At 36.4% G+C, this 17,954-nt stretch overlaps 1 protein-coding gene across 3 annotated transcripts in view; it reads left to right on the top strand.

The window, feature by feature from the left end:
- ELP2 (elongator acetyltransferase complex subunit 2) overlaps positions 1-17,954 on the top strand; it is a 47,224-nt gene that overhangs the window by 24,594 nt on the left and 4,676 nt on the right. For all 3 annotated transcript variants that reach the window (XM_061170460.1, XM_061170458.1, XM_061170459.1), the window contains 7 exons: positions 1,937-2,006; positions 2,535-2,630; positions 2,786-2,843; positions 3,478-3,550; positions 14,434-14,626; positions 16,021-16,142; positions 17,677-17,810. In XM_061170460.1, coding sequence (XP_061026443.1) covers positions 1,937-2,006; positions 2,535-2,630; positions 2,786-2,843; positions 3,478-3,550; positions 14,434-14,626; positions 16,021-16,142; positions 17,677-17,810 — 746 coding nt within the window. The remainder of the gene's footprint in view (positions 1-1,936; positions 2,007-2,534; positions 2,631-2,785; positions 2,844-3,477; positions 3,551-14,433; positions 14,627-16,020; positions 16,143-17,676; positions 17,811-17,954) is intronic.

Raw genomic sequence — 17,954 nt, 5'->3', positions numbered from 1 at the left:
TAAGCCCAAGAGACTGTAAAGAATTAAAATGTTAAATTAAGGCACGAATACTATGCGTTTTCACTGTGCTTGGTAACTACGATAAACAAAGCATAATAGATGGGTCATATTTTCAAGGAGATTACCATCTAGATGTAGATTAGGGGTAGTGAACAATGGAACTAATGTACCTGTAATTATTAGATGAAACCAGTTAATTACTAAATCTTGTGGCTAAAGTAATTTTCATAGGAGGAAGTGGTAGCTGTAGTAGAGTAATGAGAAAATGGGGCTTCATTTGAGTTTTGAAAGGGTAAGTTTTTATTAATGTTTGTTTATACCCCCTTTCTACGAAAGATTTGAGCACTTACAAAAATACATATGTTGTAAACATTATAAAGTAACCAGTTTTGAAGGAAGGGAAAGTAAGTAGGAAGGTAGTTGTGTTACACAGAAATGCACGTCATACAGTCCATTGCAGTACTTAGAGTTGGGTCATGAATTTGCTTCTGAGCTTGAAAAGGATGAGTACACTTTTGATAGGCAGATGGAAGGACAGAGAGCAGTGGGGTGGCCAGAGCTGCTTGAATGAAGAGTATACAGAGGGAAATGGAGGGGCTGGGGGAAAGTCAAATGGTGGAGGACCTTGGGAGGCAGGCATAGTTCAGACTCTGGTACCAGCGGAGGTCCCTAAACAAAGAAAGTGATGAAAAGCACTTTGGGGCGAAGAGTTATGTGGGAGCAGGATACCTTTGAGCCCAGAGACTTTGAAGGCAGGGACACTAGCACCAGTCTGGGTAAGACTGGCGAAGAAAGTAAGAGTCATTTTAAAAGAAATGTCCAACTATGTTTCCTGGAGTGTATCATGGGCGCCTCAGGCCACAGGCTCTCTTGATTAGGTAAAGGAGATGAAAGATTCTGTTATGCTCTTTCTACTGCTAATGGACAGTGGAACAAGATCAAAAGGGAGGCCTCGACTGGTTATTATACCGAACTAAGCATATGGTGGTAGAGGGCAAGTTGGTTTGAGGATCTGACAATTCTAGGGATTGAAATGTGGTTTTAGGATTCCATAAGAGGCTAGTCCCAGGTGTATATTCAATTCTGTGTCCTAAGATACAGGAATCCTGTAGACTGCAGTCTCTTGCTGCTTTTTGGGTTTGTTCCCATACTAAATGTTGGGATATATAGGAGTGCCTCTTATTGCTCTTTTCCATGGTGTTTTATTTTTCCTGTTTTCTAAAATAAAGCATCCTGTGTCTCAGGTAACTATTCTTGGTGATGGTTTAAATTCCCATTGCTCATGTTTGTGTTCAGTTCCAGCCCCTGTATTAAAATTTAAATTGTAAGAAATGCTCTTAGCTTATGGACATGTGCCAATTTTGATGGTTAACATTTGTTTCATATGTAATAATTTAATTGATATTGCAGGGTATAAGCAGATTATTGCCACTTCAAAGGGCACTCTGTTACAAGGTTTTAAAATATTCAAAATTTTAAATATGTTTAATGAAAATACTATGACTGTGCCTTCCTGGGAAACATGTGTGTTTGTATGAGCATCACCAGGGATGTGCCTGTGAGACTCTCTTGGAAATAAAGCTCCAGGCCTTCCATTCTCAGCCCATTCTTTGCTAGAAGCCAGCACAGTGCTTTCCTTGTCACACCCTGAAACCCATTGAGCTGTCAGGGTTCGATGAGCTCATGGATGAGAGGATGCCCGACTTTATGGATTGGGTGGGGGCTGGGGATTAGCTGGAGCCTGTCTGCTGGAGAGTGATTGCTTAGTATTGCATCTCTCGGTTCAGGAAATGGAAGCGTGGGCAGATATCTACACAAAATGGTGAAATGGTCTTTACACTGCTTCTCAGCATTTATGAGCATAACATTTTTTTACAGTGCCTGAGGTAACAGTAACTTTTAGCATTTAAAACTTGTATCATACTTTTTATTCCAGCAAGACGGTGATCTTCCAGAAGGAGCTACCGTCCCTGCTTTGGGATTATCAAATAAAGCTGTCTTTCAGGGTAAGGCTTTCGTCTCCAAAATTACTGAACCTATAGTGGTGCTTAAAACCTAGTTACACATTTGTATACTATGTACCTAATGTTCATTACAGGTGATTTATTATTTTTAAAAATCACAATACATGCATCTCTCTTCTATCATCTATTTCATGGTAGCTACTCTGTGTACACATGCAGACCCTGAAATAGGTGCTGCTTTTACAAAGTATTTCGTGGAGCACTCACAACCACAGATGCTAATGTGGATAGCTTGAAAAATGTGTTCCACAGTTTAAAAAGTTTGGGAAACATTAGGTCAAAGGAAAAGGAAGGAATCTTTATGGAATTGACCAGTGCTCTAAGGAGCGCATTTGGAAAATACCGGAGTAGTGGAAATACCCTTGGCTTTGCCATCACGCGGATACAGCGTTGAATTACCCTGCCTTCAGGTACCACTATTTTCTAACTAGTGGCCTTAATATTGGGACATGTGCAGGAGACATAAAGATAGTGACTACATTCATGCTGTTGATGTTTGTTTTAAACTAGGAGATATAGCTTCTCAGCCTTCTGATGAAGAGGAGCTGTTGACTAGTACTGGTTTCGAATATCACCAGGTGGCCTTTCAACCCTCCATACTTACTGGTAAGAAAAGGCAAAAAGATGGTTCGCTAGAATCATTAGTACAGTACACATAGTATGGGGTCTGTCACCGCTGACCTAAATAAGTGCTGCAGAATTCACTTGTTTATCTGCATGAAAGTGGAAAAATTAATTGCAATGCTATAAATTTATTGTAGAACCTCCCACTGAGGATCATCTTCTGCAAAATACTTTGTGGCCTGAAGTTCAAAAACTGTAAGTTAAATTGTACTTAGCTCTTTAGTCTGATTCGATCGTAACTTGTGATCCCCCCTTCCCAACCAATTTGATTTTCTCCTTTGCTTTCCTCTTACCTACATTTTCCCCCCTGCTGTAAACATCTCTTGATGGCCTTCATAAGGGGTCAGAATCAAACTTCACAAAGATATTTATATAGCTATGTATTATATTTACTAGATTTATTGGTCTTCATTTTTAAAGTAGAGAGGCATAACACTATTTTTTTTCCTTTTTAGAAAAGTTTTAAGTTTTGTTATTCTCTTGGTCTTTTTTTTCCTACAGTGTTTCCCTATCAGGACCTTTCTATGGTTTGTTATTTATGGTACTGGCTGGCTGGGGGTGAAAACTTGTATTTTAATCTAGTTGTTTGAGTAAGTTTTATTACTACTAGGAAGTTGGCATTTTTCTCCAGTCTCTGCTTTTACCCCAAATATTTGCCTAGACAAAAGTACAATGTTTCTTAAAAGAACTGTGTGTTAGCTGGAGAGATTGATTTCTTCTCTCATTTAAAAACTTTGCAGCACATTTTAAAATTTTGCAGCACAAGAATAGGTACATTTACTAATTACCTATTTACAGGGGTCATCCATTTTCTCTTTTTAAATTTTAGATACGGACATGGTTATGAAATATTTTGTGTTGCTTGTAGCAATTCAAAGACACTGCTTGCCTCAGCTTGTAAGGTAGGGCATTTTACTTTTTTATTCTACTTGGTCACAGGTTATTTGAGTCATCAGGCTCCTGCAAGCTTAGTAGCGATGGAGGCAGAATTTGACATGAAAGGCCACAGGTGCCTGATTTTTCTGAATCTTGCTTTCTCAGTCTCTTTTCCATTCTGTCCCATCAGAAGCTTGCAGTTGCCTTTTAAATCTGTTTCAGCTGCACATTTTTGTTCTTAAATACTTGGTTTGAGCTGATTTATGCCCCTACTCAGAAACTATTTAATTAGATACCTTAAAATGAGAGCTAAAAATGTGGTAACATAAATTTTTAGTAATGGGAGTCCTGGAGACACAGGGGAATGAGAAGGTGAAACCCCGCACCATGCACTCCATCTGACCATCTCTTGAGGACACTGTGGGTGCTGACCTAAGTGAGTAGAGTCCCTTGGCCCTTGCCACGGTGAGGCAGGGTGGTGGCTAGCTCAGTGAGCCACCAGCACGTGACACTGCAGAATAGTGCATCTCAGACATCTGCCCGGGAGAATGATCTTGAACTTCCTATTCAGTATTTATCTATATACTGTGGAGGATTGTGTGAAAGGTCTGAGACCTACACATTCCCCTAAATTTCCTAAAATTTATTTACTTGTTTTAACCAAGAAGATTAATTTATTTATTTGTTTTAAGCATGATGATGAGAGCTGCCCACCTGGATGGGCACCTATGGGGTTTTTTGGTACGTTTGTTTTTTGTCCCTGCTCTTGCTGTGGTTTCTTGCTACTGGCCTGTATTGAGGGACATCCTAAGAAATAATTGTTGTGCTCCTTCTGCCCCACCCCCCCTTGTTTGTTGTCCTCTTTGTGAGGGTGGTACTGAGAGGGTGGTACTTCCTTCTGTTAATACAAGGGCCTTTGGAAAGAATAGAGTATAAGTAGCAAGAATAACTGTGCTTCTCCTGAGCAGCTAATTTGTGTCTTAGGGCACTGTCAATCACATAATTGATTATTTTCTCCTTTTCAAGTTGGCTCACTTGTAGCAAGTATGTGCATTTCTTTTTTAAACTAACATTATTAGCTGCTTTATTTAGGTGTCATTAGCGTGCCATCAACTGCATGTTGAAAGTGAACAATCTGATAAATTTTGACATATGTTTATACCTGTGAAATCATCACTACAATCAAGATAGTGAACATACCATCAGCCCCCCAAATTTCCTCTGCCCCATTCCTAGTAAACCACTAATCTGCTTTTTATCATGATAGAGTAGTTTACATTTTCTAAATTTTTGTATAAATGGAATCATATAGTATGCACTCTTTTTCATCTGGCTTTTTGCATTTAGCATAATAATTTGAGATTCATCTATGTTGTTGCATGTATCAGTTGCTCATTTTTTTTTCTGAATAGTCTTCCCTTTTACAGATACACTACAATTTGTTGATCCATTCACTTATTAATGGACATTTGGGTGATTTCCAGTTTTTGGCTTTTATTAATAAAGCAGTTATGAACATTTGTGTACAAGTCTTTGCATGGGTATATGCTTTCATTTCTCTTGAGTAAATACATATGAGTGGAATTGCTGGGTATATGGTAGATGTATATTTGAATTTTTAAGAAATTGACAAACTATTTTCCAAAGTGGTTGTACCATTTTACAATCCCACTAGCAATGTATGAGAGTTCCAGTTGCTCCACGCCCTCACCAGTGTGTGGTATTGTCAATCTTCTTAACATTAGCCATTCTGATAGGTTTGTAATATCTCATTGTGCTTGTAATTTGCATTTCCCTAATGATTAATGATGTTGAACAACTTTTCATGTGCTAATTTTCCAACTGTATGTCTTCTTTGATGAAGTATCTGTTCAAATCTTTTGCCCAGTTCTTTATTGTATTGTTTTCTTATTACTGAATTTTGAAAAGTTCTTTATATACACTGGATACTACTTTATCAGATATATGCTATGTAGGTAGTTTTCCCCAGTGACTTTTCCTTTCATTTTCCTAACAATGTTTTTCAAAGAGTATAAGTTGTATGTTTTGGTGAAGTCTAATTTATCAATTTTTTTCTATACTGGGTTTGTGCTTCTAATGTAGTATCTAAGAAATCTTTGCCTGGGACTTCCCTGGTGGTCCAGTGGTTAAGACTCCACACTCCCACTGCAGGGGGCACGGGTTCGATCACTAGTCAGGGAACTAAGATCCCGCATGCTGTGCAGAGTGGCCGAAAAAGAAAAAGGAAAGAAAGAAATCTTTGCCTGACTCAAGATCTTCTGCCGCATTTTGTTCTAGGAGTTTTGCAGATTTTAAGTTTTATATTTAGACCTATGATACATCTTTTATTAATTCTTCCTGTTGTATGGAGTATATATTACAGTTGATTTTTTTTGCATGTGGATATCCAGTTGTTCCATCATCATTTGTTGAAAAGACTATCCCTTCACCTCGTACCTTTTGCATCTTTGTCAAAATTAGCTGTCCATATATGTTTGGGTCTATTTCTAGACTTTATTTTGTCCTACTCATCTTTTTTTTTTCTTTCCTGTTTTGATGCCAATGCCACAGTCTCTTTAACAACTATAGCTTCTTATACTGTCTTGAAACCAGGAAGTAATTGTCTTCTCTCTTCTCACTTTTCAAATGTATTTTGGCTATTCTAGGTTCTTTACTTTTCCACATGAATTTTATAATCAGCTTGACAGTTTCTACAAAAATATGTGCTGGAATTTTGATGGGGATTGCATTGAATCTATAGGTTAATTGCGGAAGAATTTTAACAATATTGAGTCTTGACACATGAATGCAGTATGCCTCTCGTTTATTTAGATCTTTAATTTCTCTCAGGGATTTTTTTTTTTTTTTTTTTAGTAAGCCTTTTATTTTGGAATAATTTTATATTTAACGAAAGTTACAGAGATAGTACCTAGAATACCATTATACCTCCTACCCAATTTTCCCCAGTGTTAACATTCTTAATATTATCCGGAATATTTTGTACTTTTCAGTGTCAGGTCTTACACATATTTTGTCAGATTTATCCTTATTTCATATATTTTATGTCTGATTGTTCATTGCTCACATAAGGAAATGCAGTTGCTTTTTGTATATCAGTCTTTTATCCTGCAACTTGCTAAACTTATTACTTCTTTTTTTTTTTTTTTTTTTTAAGCAGAAAACATTTATTTGGGATCAAAGAATTGCAATCCCTGGCACACAGATTAGGGTAGAAGCCCAAATATAGTCCTGCTAGGGGAGTAAAAGTCAGGGGCTTTTAAAGGCAAAGAAGGGAGATTTGCATTGTAAAGAATTTTAATTGGAGTTGGAGGCAGAAGTTAGTCTTGGCTAAATAAGATTGAGTGCTAAGGCTATCACTAGAGGGAAGGAAAGAATCTGTTGCTGTGACAAGTTACAGCTGTTCTTGCAGAGTCCTTGGAATATTTGTCGTTTGAGAAGTTCCAAAGTTCATGGTTCCACCTGGTGAGGATGTGTACAAGGTCCACTCCATAATGGCCTCTCAGCTTCATGTTAAAACCCCTTAACAAAAGTGACTTCATTTTTTATCGCACATTCACATCATCTTTCCATCAGCCACACCCAATACAGTTTAACAGGCCATGAAATACAAGGTTAGACATCTATAATTACGTATAAGAAAAAGTTCTTAATATTTAAGGAAAGTATTTTGTTTTATCATTTTTGTCTGGTAGTGCAGCGTTTTACATTATTTCTTTAAGCTTAGATTTACATTCATTTTACAGTGTTACCACTTAATATGGCTTATCTTATCCTACATCTTGAAGTCAGAAATTTCTCTAACTGGCAAAATTTGGAAGGCATGAAATATCTAAAAATTTGTGTTACTTGTCCTCTTCTGTTTTAGACTATCAGGATCTATTATTAATATTTCTTTCTTAGGGAATTTCTGTAATGCTTTCTTGCAGTTACTCATGCTATTGAATTTTTGTATTTCTATTGGTCAAATAGGATTTATAAAAATTTTGTGTTGGGGTACTAAATTAGTTCCTCTTACTGCAAGTTGAAAATACCCTCATTGTTTTTTTTTTTTCCACACACACTGTATTTTATTTTTACAAGAGATAAATAGACTGACACCAAGCATTGTACATGGATGACCACAACAAAAGCAACAATGATTGCAATTACCAAACATGAAACACACTCATACTATGTCATAATATTGACATTCAGTCCAGTAATCCTCCACTGTAACAGCTCCTTTACTTTGCAGTGAAAATTGATTTGTATATTCTTTGCCTCTGAGTCCTTGTGGGATTTTTTCTTTTTTTAAATTCAACCAGAAAGTCACAAAAATTATACTCATCCTCATCAGTTCACTCAGCCCCATGTAATTAATTTTTTTTTTTCATCTTGATCTTTTGTTAGCACTTTTATGAGCTCATCAGTTTTTCATTAGAGTTCTGAAAATGCTTATTCATTCAGTTCAGCAGTACAGTCAGGTACCAGAAACCTGTACTTGTCAGAGTCTTTTCCATGAATTTCCTGAAGATGAAACCCTTTTATAGGAACATATTTACAAAAGCATCAGAGTACACCCAGAACTGTCTGTAAATGACAAAAGACTTAAAAATGTCCGCGGTTAAAGATTTGATGAAAGTTCATAATAATGCAGTTGACAAGAAAATTAGTTATTTCTGAGATACACATTTTAAAGTAATAACTAGGATTATGACTTATAACGTTATACCAGAACATATAAGATTTTTAGGAATTTCATGTAATGCCTGAAACATTTATATTAACATATTTCTGTACAAATAACCCAATGAAAGTTTAGTATTAGTTGTTTTGTTTGTTTGTTTATACTGCAGGTTCTTATTAGTCATCAATTTTATACACATCAGTATATACATGTCAATCCCAATCGCCCAATTCAACACACCACCATCCCCCCCCCACTGCGGTTTTCCCCCCTTGGTGTCCTTGGTGTCTTTTATCCTGCAACTTGCTAAACTTATTACTTCTTATAGCTTTATTGTAGATATTGGATTTTCCACATAGATGCTTATGTTGCCTGTGAATAAAGAAAATTTTACTTCTTCCTTTCCCATATGGACGTCTTAATGTTGACTAGACGTTGTAACATCAGAAGTCCTCACCTTATTCTTCATCTCAGGAACAAAATATTTAGTTTTTGTCCATTAAGCATTATGTTTGCTGTGGATTTCTTTTTATGACTCTTCTTTATCAGGTTGCAAAATCTCCCTACGGTTCTGAGTTTGCAGAGAGTTTTTATCAGGAATGGATGTTAGATTTTGTCAGATGTTTTTTCTTTTATCTCTTAACATGATCATATGTTTTTCCCATTTTAGTTTATTAATATGGTGAATTACATTGATTGATTTTTCAAATGATGAACCAACTTTGCATTCCTGGAACTAAACCCCAAATGCTTATATTATATATATATATATGTGTGTGTGTGTGTGTGTGTGTATATATTTTTTTTTCAGTTCTTTTTATTGAGGTATAACTAACATATATAACATTATGTTAGTTTCAGGTGTACAACCTAATGATTCGATATTTGTATACATTGTGAAGTGATCACCACAATAAGTCTCGCTAACATCCATCATCATACATAGTTACAAGAAATATTTTTTTCTTGTGCTGAGGACTTTTAAGATTTCAGCAACTTTCAGATATGCAGTGCAATATTAACTATAATCACCATGCTGTATGTTACATCCCCCTGACTTAGTTATTTAAAGCTGGACGTTTGTACTTTTTGACTCCCTTCACCCATTTCACCTACCCCCCAATCTTGGCTTCTGGCATCTCCCAATCCATTCTCTATATGTCTATGAGCTTGGTGGGTTTTTTTATTGTTGCTGTTTTTAGATTCTGTTTATAAGTGAGATCGTACAGTATTTGTCTTTGTCTGACTTATTTCACTTAGCATAATGCCCACAAGGTCTATCCATGTTGTCACAAATGGAAATATTTCATTCTTTTTTATGGCTGAATACTCTTCCACCATTGTGTGTGTGTCTGTCTGTTTTCTTTATCCATTGATCCATTTTCTTCATTTGATGGACACTTAGGTTGTTTCCATATGTTAGCTATCATAAATAATGCTGCAGTGAACATGGGGGTACACATATCTTTACAAGTTAGTGTTTTTATTTTCTTTGGGTAAATACCCAGAAGTGGAATTGCTGGATCATATGTTAATTCCAGTTTTAGTTTTTTGAGGAAGCTCCATACTGTTTTTCATAGTGGCTGCACCAGTTTACATTTCCACCAGCAAGGCACAGGGTTCCCTTTTCCCCATATCCTCTCCAGCACTTATTCCTTGTCTTTTTGATGATAGCCATTCTAATGGGTGTAAGGTGATATCTCATTGTGGTTTTGATTTGCATTACCCTTATGATTAGTGATGTTGAGCATCTTTTCATGTTTCTGTTGGCCATGTATATGTCTTCTTTGGAAAAATGTCTATTCAGATCCTTTGCCTATTTTTTATTTATTTATTTATTTAATTTTATTTTATATTTTGCTATTCAGATATATGTGTTCTTTATATAGTTTTTATATTAACCCCTTATCAAATGATTTGCAAACATTTTCTCCCATTCAGTAGGTTGCCTTTTCATTTTGTTGATGATTTCTTGTATTTTTATATATTGTTGGATTCAATTTGCTAAAATTTTGTTTAAAACTTTCATATATAGTATGTGAGAGACATTGCTATGTAGTTTTCTTTCCTTGTAATGGCTTCATCTGGTTTTGGTATCACAGTAATATTAGCCTCATAGAAATATTTCCTCCTTTGCAATTTTCTGGAAGAGTTTGTGAAGAATTGGTATTTCCTTTTTTAAATATTTGGTAGTATTTCCCAGTGAAGCAAACTGACCTTGATGAGTTATCTTTGTGGGAAGGTTTTTAACTACCTATAATTTTTTAAGTAGATACAGGGCTATTTCATTCAAGGTATCTAATTTTTCGTGGGTGTACTTTGATGGTTTGTGTCTTTCAGGAAATTTGTCCCTTTTATCTGATTTGTCATATTTATTGGCATAAAGTTGTTCATAGTATTCCCTTTTTTTTTTTTTTAATTAATTTATTTATTTTGGCTGTGTTGGGTCTTCGTTTCTGTGCCAGGGCTTTCTCTAGTTGTGGCAAGCGGGGGCCACTCTTCATCGCGGTGCACAGGCCTCTCACTATCGCGGCCTCTCTTGTGGCGGAGCACAGGCTCCAGATGCGCAGGCTCAGTAGTTGTGGCTCACGGGCTTAGTTGCTCCGCGGCATGTGGGATCTTCCCAGACCAGGGCTCAAACCCGTGTCCCCTGCATTGGCAGGCAGATTCTTAACCACTGCGCCACCAGGGAAGTCCAGTATTCCCTTTTGATCCTTTTATTACCTGTAGAATCCCTAGTGATGTTACCTTTCTTATTCCTGCTATTGGCAATTTGTCTCTTCTCTCTCATACCCTCTTTTTTTTTTTTTTTTTGGTGGGAGAGAATTCTGGGAATTGACCAGGAAATTAATGAGTTTATGATTTTATTAATATTTTCAGAGAACAAGCTTTTGGTTTATTTATTTATTTATTTATTTTATTTTGATTTACTTTTGGCTGCATTGGGTCTTCGTTGCTGCGTGCAGGCTTTCTCTAGTTGCGACAAGCAGGAGCTACACTTCATTGTGGTGCACCGGCTTCTCACTGTGGTGGCTTCTTTTGTTGCAGGGCACAGGCTCTAGGTGCACAGGCTTCAGTAGTTGTGGCACGTGGGCTCAGTAGTTGTGGCTCACAGGCTGTAGAGCACAGGCTCAGTAGTTGTGGCACACGGTTTAGTTGCTCCGCGGCATGTGGGATCTTCCCGGACCAGGGCTTGAACCGTGTCGCCTGCATTGGCAGGCAGACTCTTAACCACTGCACTACCAGGGAAGTCCTCATTTCTTTTTCTGACTCTAATAAGGTTAAAACTGAGGTCATTGATTCTAGATCTTTCTTTCTAATATAGGTGTTAAGTGCTATAAGTTTTCCTCTAAGTATTGCTTCTGAGGCATTCTGCAAATTTTGATATGTTGTGTTTTCATTTTCATTCAATTAAAAATACTTTCTAATTTCCCTTTGATTTTATTTTTTAACTTAGGTTATTTTGAAATGTATTAGTTTCCATGTACTGAGTTTTTCAGATATCTTTCTGTTATTGATTTCTAATTTAATTTATTTTGTTCAGAAAACATACTATGACTTCAATCCTTTGAAATTTAATCTTGGTAAATTTCCATGTTCTTTTGAGAAGAATTTGGATTCTGTTTCTTTTGGGTTGAGTGTTCTGAGAATATGAATTACATTGGTTGACAGTATTGTCTTCTTTATTCTTTTGGTTCTATCATGAATGGCATTTTGAAATCTCTGACTGTAATTGTGGACTTGTCTTTTAATCTTTATAGTTCCTTCAGTTTGTACTTTATGTATTTTGAAGTTCTGTTGTTAGATCCTAAACATTTATGATTGTTATTTTCTCTTGATTAACTGACTAGTTTATTATTATGCAATGAACCTCTTTACTTCTGATAGTATTTTCTGCTCTGAAGTCTACTTTCTCTGATGTTAGTGTAGCCACTCCAGCTTTCTTTTGAGTTGTGCTTGAATTATGTATCTTTTTCCATCATTTTACTTTAAGCTGTTTGTTTCCTTTTATTTCAAGTGGGTTTCTTGGAGACAGCATATAATTGGGTCTTGCTGTTTTTCTCATCTTGATAATCTTTCATTTTAATAGGGGTGCTTATTAGATCATTTGCATTTGACGTAATAATTGATATGATAGATTAACTCCTATCATCTTGCTATTTGTTTTCTATTTGATCTATCTGTTCTTTGATCCACTATATTTATTTTGGATTACGTGATTCCTTTTTATGATTCCATTTTATTTCTTTTGCTTTGTTTTGTTTAGTAGATATAACTCTTTGTTATTTTATTGGTTGTTTCACATTTTATACTATATATCTTTAATTTACCACAGTTTACCATCAAGTAATATTGCACTATTTGCATACGAGAACATAAGTATACTTTCATTTCCTTCTACTTTGTGGTATTGTTTTTGTACATTTTACTTCTTCACAGAAATCCCACAATATTATTTATGCTTTAACAGTCAATTATCCGTAAAGAGATTTAAATAATAAAAAAATTTTTCCATCAGATATTATTTTCCTGCTGCCTACAGGATGTTCTTAACATTCCTCGTAATGCAGTTCTGCTGGTCAGGAATTTTTTCACCTTTTGCCTGTCTGAAGAGGATCTATTTCTCCTTCATTTTTTAACAGTATTAGTGGTGGCTAAAGAATTGTTGGTTTTCCCTTAGGTACTTTAAAAATGTTGCTCCATTTTCCTCTTATTTGCATTGTTTTGGATGAGAAGCCCACTGTCATTTTTCTTTGTTACTTAGTAATGTTGTTTTTTCCTCCAACTGCAATTTTATATTTTTCACTGGTTTTAAACAATTTGATTACTGTTGGTATAGTTTTCTTTGTGTTTCTTGTGCTTGGGTTTTATTGAACGTCTTAGATATGTAGGTTTATTGTTTTCATTGAATTTGGAAATTTTTTTGGCCATTATCTTTTTAAGTATTTTTTTCTTATCCTTTTGCAGACCATAGTTATACCTATATTTGGCTGCTTGACATTGTCATAGAGTTCAGTGATTGTTTTTTCTTTTTTCTTTTTCTTTTTTTCCTACTCTGTGATTCGTTTTGTCTTTTAGGTATCAGTGTTCTTTGTTGCCAGATATCTAATATTTTGGAGTGCCATTATTTCATGTATTCTGTCTGATCTTTTAGTTTTTTTCACACAAGAGAGTAAATCTGGTCCCTGTTACTCCATATTGACCAGAAGTGAAAGTTTCTAAACTACTAATTACACAGTTAAGACACAGATGTATTCTTCTTGTAAAATATTAAAGTAGTATGGAGGTTCCTCAAAAAATTAAAAATAGAACTATACCATATGAGCCAGCAATTCTTCTTTTGGCTATTTATCCAAAGGAAATGAAAACATTAATTTATAAATATATATGTACCTCTATGTTCATTATAGCATTATTTACAATAGCCAAGATATGGAAGCAACCTAAGTGTCCATTGATAGAGGAATGGATAAGGAAGGGGTGGTGTGTGTGTGTGTGTGTGTGTGTGTGTGTGTGTGTGTGTGTGTGTGATGGAATATTACTCAGCCGTAAAAAAAAAAAAGAATGAAATCTTGCCATTTGTGGCAACATGGATGGACCTGGAGGGTATTATGCTAAGTGAAATGAGTAAATAAGTTTGAGAAAGACAAACACCAAATGATTTCATTTATATGTGGAATCTAAAAAACAAAACAAATGAACAAACAAAACAGAAACAGATTCATAGGTACAGGAAATAGGGTGTTTTCGGTGGAGTGGAGGGATGACCGAAGTAGGGGTTTAAGAGGTATAAACTTTCAGTTATAAAATAAATAAGTCACAGGGATGTAAGGTACCCATAGGGGATATAGTCAATAATATGGTAACAACTTTGTATGATGATGGATAGTAACTAGACTTAATGTGGTGATCATTTCATAATGTATAAAAATATTGAACCTGAAATTTTGTTGTACACCTGAAACTAATATAATATTGTATGTTAAATATAACTCAATTTTTAAAATTCTGATTTCAGTGCCAGTCTCTAATTAGTCATCATTTCTAATTCCAGTCTGTCTCTTCTCAGAGGTTACACCTGGTTATAGTATTTTCTCAGAAGTTGTGTTTTTTTTTTTTTACACGGATACATAAAAAATACCATAGAAACTATATTATTTTGAAAAATGTTTTCAGTTTATTTCACTTTAATTGCTTTATTGTTTCATCTCTGTCCTATAGGCAGCTAAGAAAGAGCATGCAGCTATCATTCTTTGGAACACTGCATCTTGGAAACAGGTGCAGAATTTAATTTTCCACAGTTTGACTGTCACGCAGATGGCCTTCTCTCCTGATGACAAGTTCTTACTAGCTGTTTCCAGAGATCGGACCTGGTCACTGTGGAAAAGGCAGGACACAGTCTCACCTGAGTTAGGTAAAACAGCTCCTGGTTGGGAAGATTATTAGTGAAACAGTTATGTCCATTTACCTACTTTGAGCAGCTATTGTGTAAAGAGAAATAGAAATGATAACAGGGTGAAGGGCAGAGTCTGGTTGTGTTGTGAGTCTTTCAAAGTTTTGTGATAACTGAGGAAGACCTGACCTTCCTTGTAAGGATGATATGTATTCAGACATCTCAGTTAAAGAAACATAAAAATCTACATGTAGAAAATTTGGATTTCGCAGATGGTTACAGAATGCCACCATAAAACCAAATGGATGATATATACTGAGGGTTTTATGGGACAGGAATAATGAATATGCAGTTAAATTATGAAACTCAGAAGGACCATTGTCTTTACCGTTCACCTACCCACCTCTGTCACAGTGATAATTGGGAGGGGTGTTTTAGGCATCCATTTGTGAATAACATGACCCCTGGGCAAGATGTTAACACACCTACCTGCATTCTACTTTGGATCTGGCATAAATTGAAAAAAAAAAAAAAAATGAAAAGGAAAAAAGGCTTCGTGTGATTGCAGCAGTAGCCTATTCTTATTCTTCTAGTTTCATTGAGTAGGTAAAATCTAGAGAGCGTTTAAAGTACTTTGTGTTGTTTAATCCTGTTTTTAATTTTTCCATTGATAAAACCTACTGCAGTTTGATCTTATGATATTTTTAGTCCTTTGGGTTTTTTGTGTTTTAGAGAATACCAGGGACTATGACACATACTGAGCAGTATATGTTGTAACAGACTGATTTCATTTGCAACTAGTGATTTCCTAACGTGCAACTTTTCCTTTTTTTAAAAAGTTAAAGTGATATTATACTAATAGCAAATCCTTTAATTTGTTATATCTTTATGGATTGTGGATTAATAGATACATTAGTCTACCCTCCATACACAGTTATGTCTTTTAGGTTTAGTCCCTATGAGGGCTAGAAGTTAGTTACCCTACACTTAAAATATTGCAAGGGAAGAGTTTTTTTTAAGTTAATTTTTTTTTTTTTTACATTATTTAAGGGTTCATTAGTCTTTTTTTCCATAGCTTAATACACAGATCTGGCTACTTCCTGAGCAAGTTTAAATTTCATCAGGCTTCTTCCATAAGCATAAATTGAACTTTAGTTAAGTGTCCAGAAGATGTTTGTCATCAGTCACTAGAGAGTGACTAGTCAGTATAAAAGCATTTCCTACTAGAAAAATAACTGTATGCACATAGCCTTCTGGTGAGGGATCAGCTGCCTGGCCTTGGTCGGTTGCAAAAGTCTGTGTATATAAATTGATTGTTAAATTACATGTTGTATATGGCATTTAAACATAGCTTTCTAACAGGTAAAAAAACAGCTTTCTCCACTTTGTGACTAGTGCATATGTGTTTCTTTCAGACCCAGTTTTCAGTCTCTTTGCCTTCACTAACAAAATCACTGCTGTGCATAGTAGAATTATTTGGTCTTGTGATTGGAGTCCTGATGGCAAGTATTTCTTCACTGGAAGTCGGGACAAAAAGGTAATTTTTTTTAACTTAATATTTTTTCAAATGTAAAATAGTAATATTACAGGTGTGTTTGGATAAAAAACACATAATCCTAATTTTCTGATACATCTTTTAAAAATCAGTTTATGTATTTCCTTCTGTGTTTTTCATATGCATACATAAAAAGGCTTTTCTTACTTGTTAAATTCTATAAATACATGTCTCTGAAATATCAAATAAGAGAGGAAGGCCCTTCAGACACATGACTATCAGATGGCCCCAGTAGGAGAAAAGTAGTAAATGAAATGGGTCAAGACTAAGAAAGTAGGAGAGCAGGAGTGGATGGAGGGACATAGGGAAAGACAGTTTCTGCTTTTCTTTTTCGTACTTTTGTGAATTTAAAATTCTTTCTATAATGAATGATTATTACCTTTTCATTCAGCGGAGGAGGTGGGGTGTGTGCCTGTGTGTGTCACGAGCTGTGAATAAAATCAGAACAAGTTAGCTAGCAGTAGGTTCTTGACCATGACCCTCGCCCTTGTTCTCTGGGAAATGTTCCCCTGGCCTCTAGTCTTTCCTCTGTTTTCACGCTCTTTAAAGCATCCTTTCCTTTTTCTGCACTTCCTGCAGACCAGAGGTGCTGAGGCACTTGAGCGTTTCCTTTCCTCTCCTGCCCTCTCCAGTCACAGTCATGGTACAAGTTACAGAAGCAGAGGACTAACACAGCATGTTGTCACTCAGTGAAACACTGAAATGTTAGCCTCTGAAGTGCTTTCTCTTAGACCTTTACTTCTGTCATTTGCCTATTCATTTCTTCCCTGGCATTTGTCTTCCTGCTCTCTGCCAGCTGCTCAGGCAGCAGGACTGCTTCTGCCTTCCACAGTCAGGCCCGGTAGCAGATGGTCCAGCTGTGGCTGTCACAGTTAGGTCAAGGCTGAAACGGACAAAGCATCATCCACCATGCAGTCTCAGAAATGCACTCCTGCTTGCTTGGGCAGAGCCCTCTGCTCAGAATCTTGCTTTGGTCCTGCGTTTTCACTTCCCTCTCCATTTCTTTGTGACCATTCACACCCTTTTGAGGCATGAGCTTCCAGGAAAGCCTCATTTCTTATGCAGTGTATCATCAAGGTTAGGGCCTCCCGAGTGAGCTGAGCTGATTCCATGAGCAGTGGGTGGTGTGGAAGAAGAGCCAGGGACTTGGCTGGTTTCATGCGTTTTGTGGTAATTTCTTGGGGTGGTGCACGAGCACCTTGAGGACGTGGTGGACAGAATCTCACTGGATCAGAGCTGGTTTCCTGAGTGTAAAGAACAGGCTGAACACCCCTGGCCTCTGGGCGGGACAGTCATCTTTGGACCAGCGCAGTTGGATAGTTGAGGTCTCAGAGACATGTATCTGCCACATGGTGGCTTCTCTGTGATGCTTGAAATGCTCAGAAGTCCTGGAACACACATGAAAATGATGCATTTTTTAAAATGTCAGTGTCCTCTGTGCCATTGAAACGCTCTAATGCATTGCTAGAAACCTTGCAAAGAGAAAGTTTTACAGAGTTTGATCTGTCTGTGTTAGGTGGTTGTCTGGGGTGAGTGCGACTCCAGCGATGACTCCATTGAGCACAGCATCGGCCCCTGCTCCTCCGTTCTGGACGTGGGCGGAGCTGTGACTGCCGTCAGTGTCTGCCCAGTACTTAACCTTTCCCAACGGTCAGTCTCTGTGTGGGGCTTCATCTTATGTTTTCTTTAAGAAGACCACTTAGTTTCTCAATGTGTAGCCCTCTTATACTTTTATCTTTGGGTTCTCTTAGGTTCCAAGTTAACTATTTTTTTTATAATGCTTATGTTTCTCAT

Source organism: Eubalaena glacialis, chromosome 15 (assembly GCF_028564815.1).
Source record: "Eubalaena glacialis isolate mEubGla1 chromosome 15, mEubGla1.1.hap2.+ XY, whole genome shotgun sequence".
Taxonomy (NCBI): Eukaryota; Metazoa; Chordata; class Mammalia; order Artiodactyla; family Balaenidae; genus Eubalaena; species Eubalaena glacialis.
Note: the sequence above shows the minus strand (reverse complement) of the source record. Positions and strands in the feature narration are given on the sequence as shown.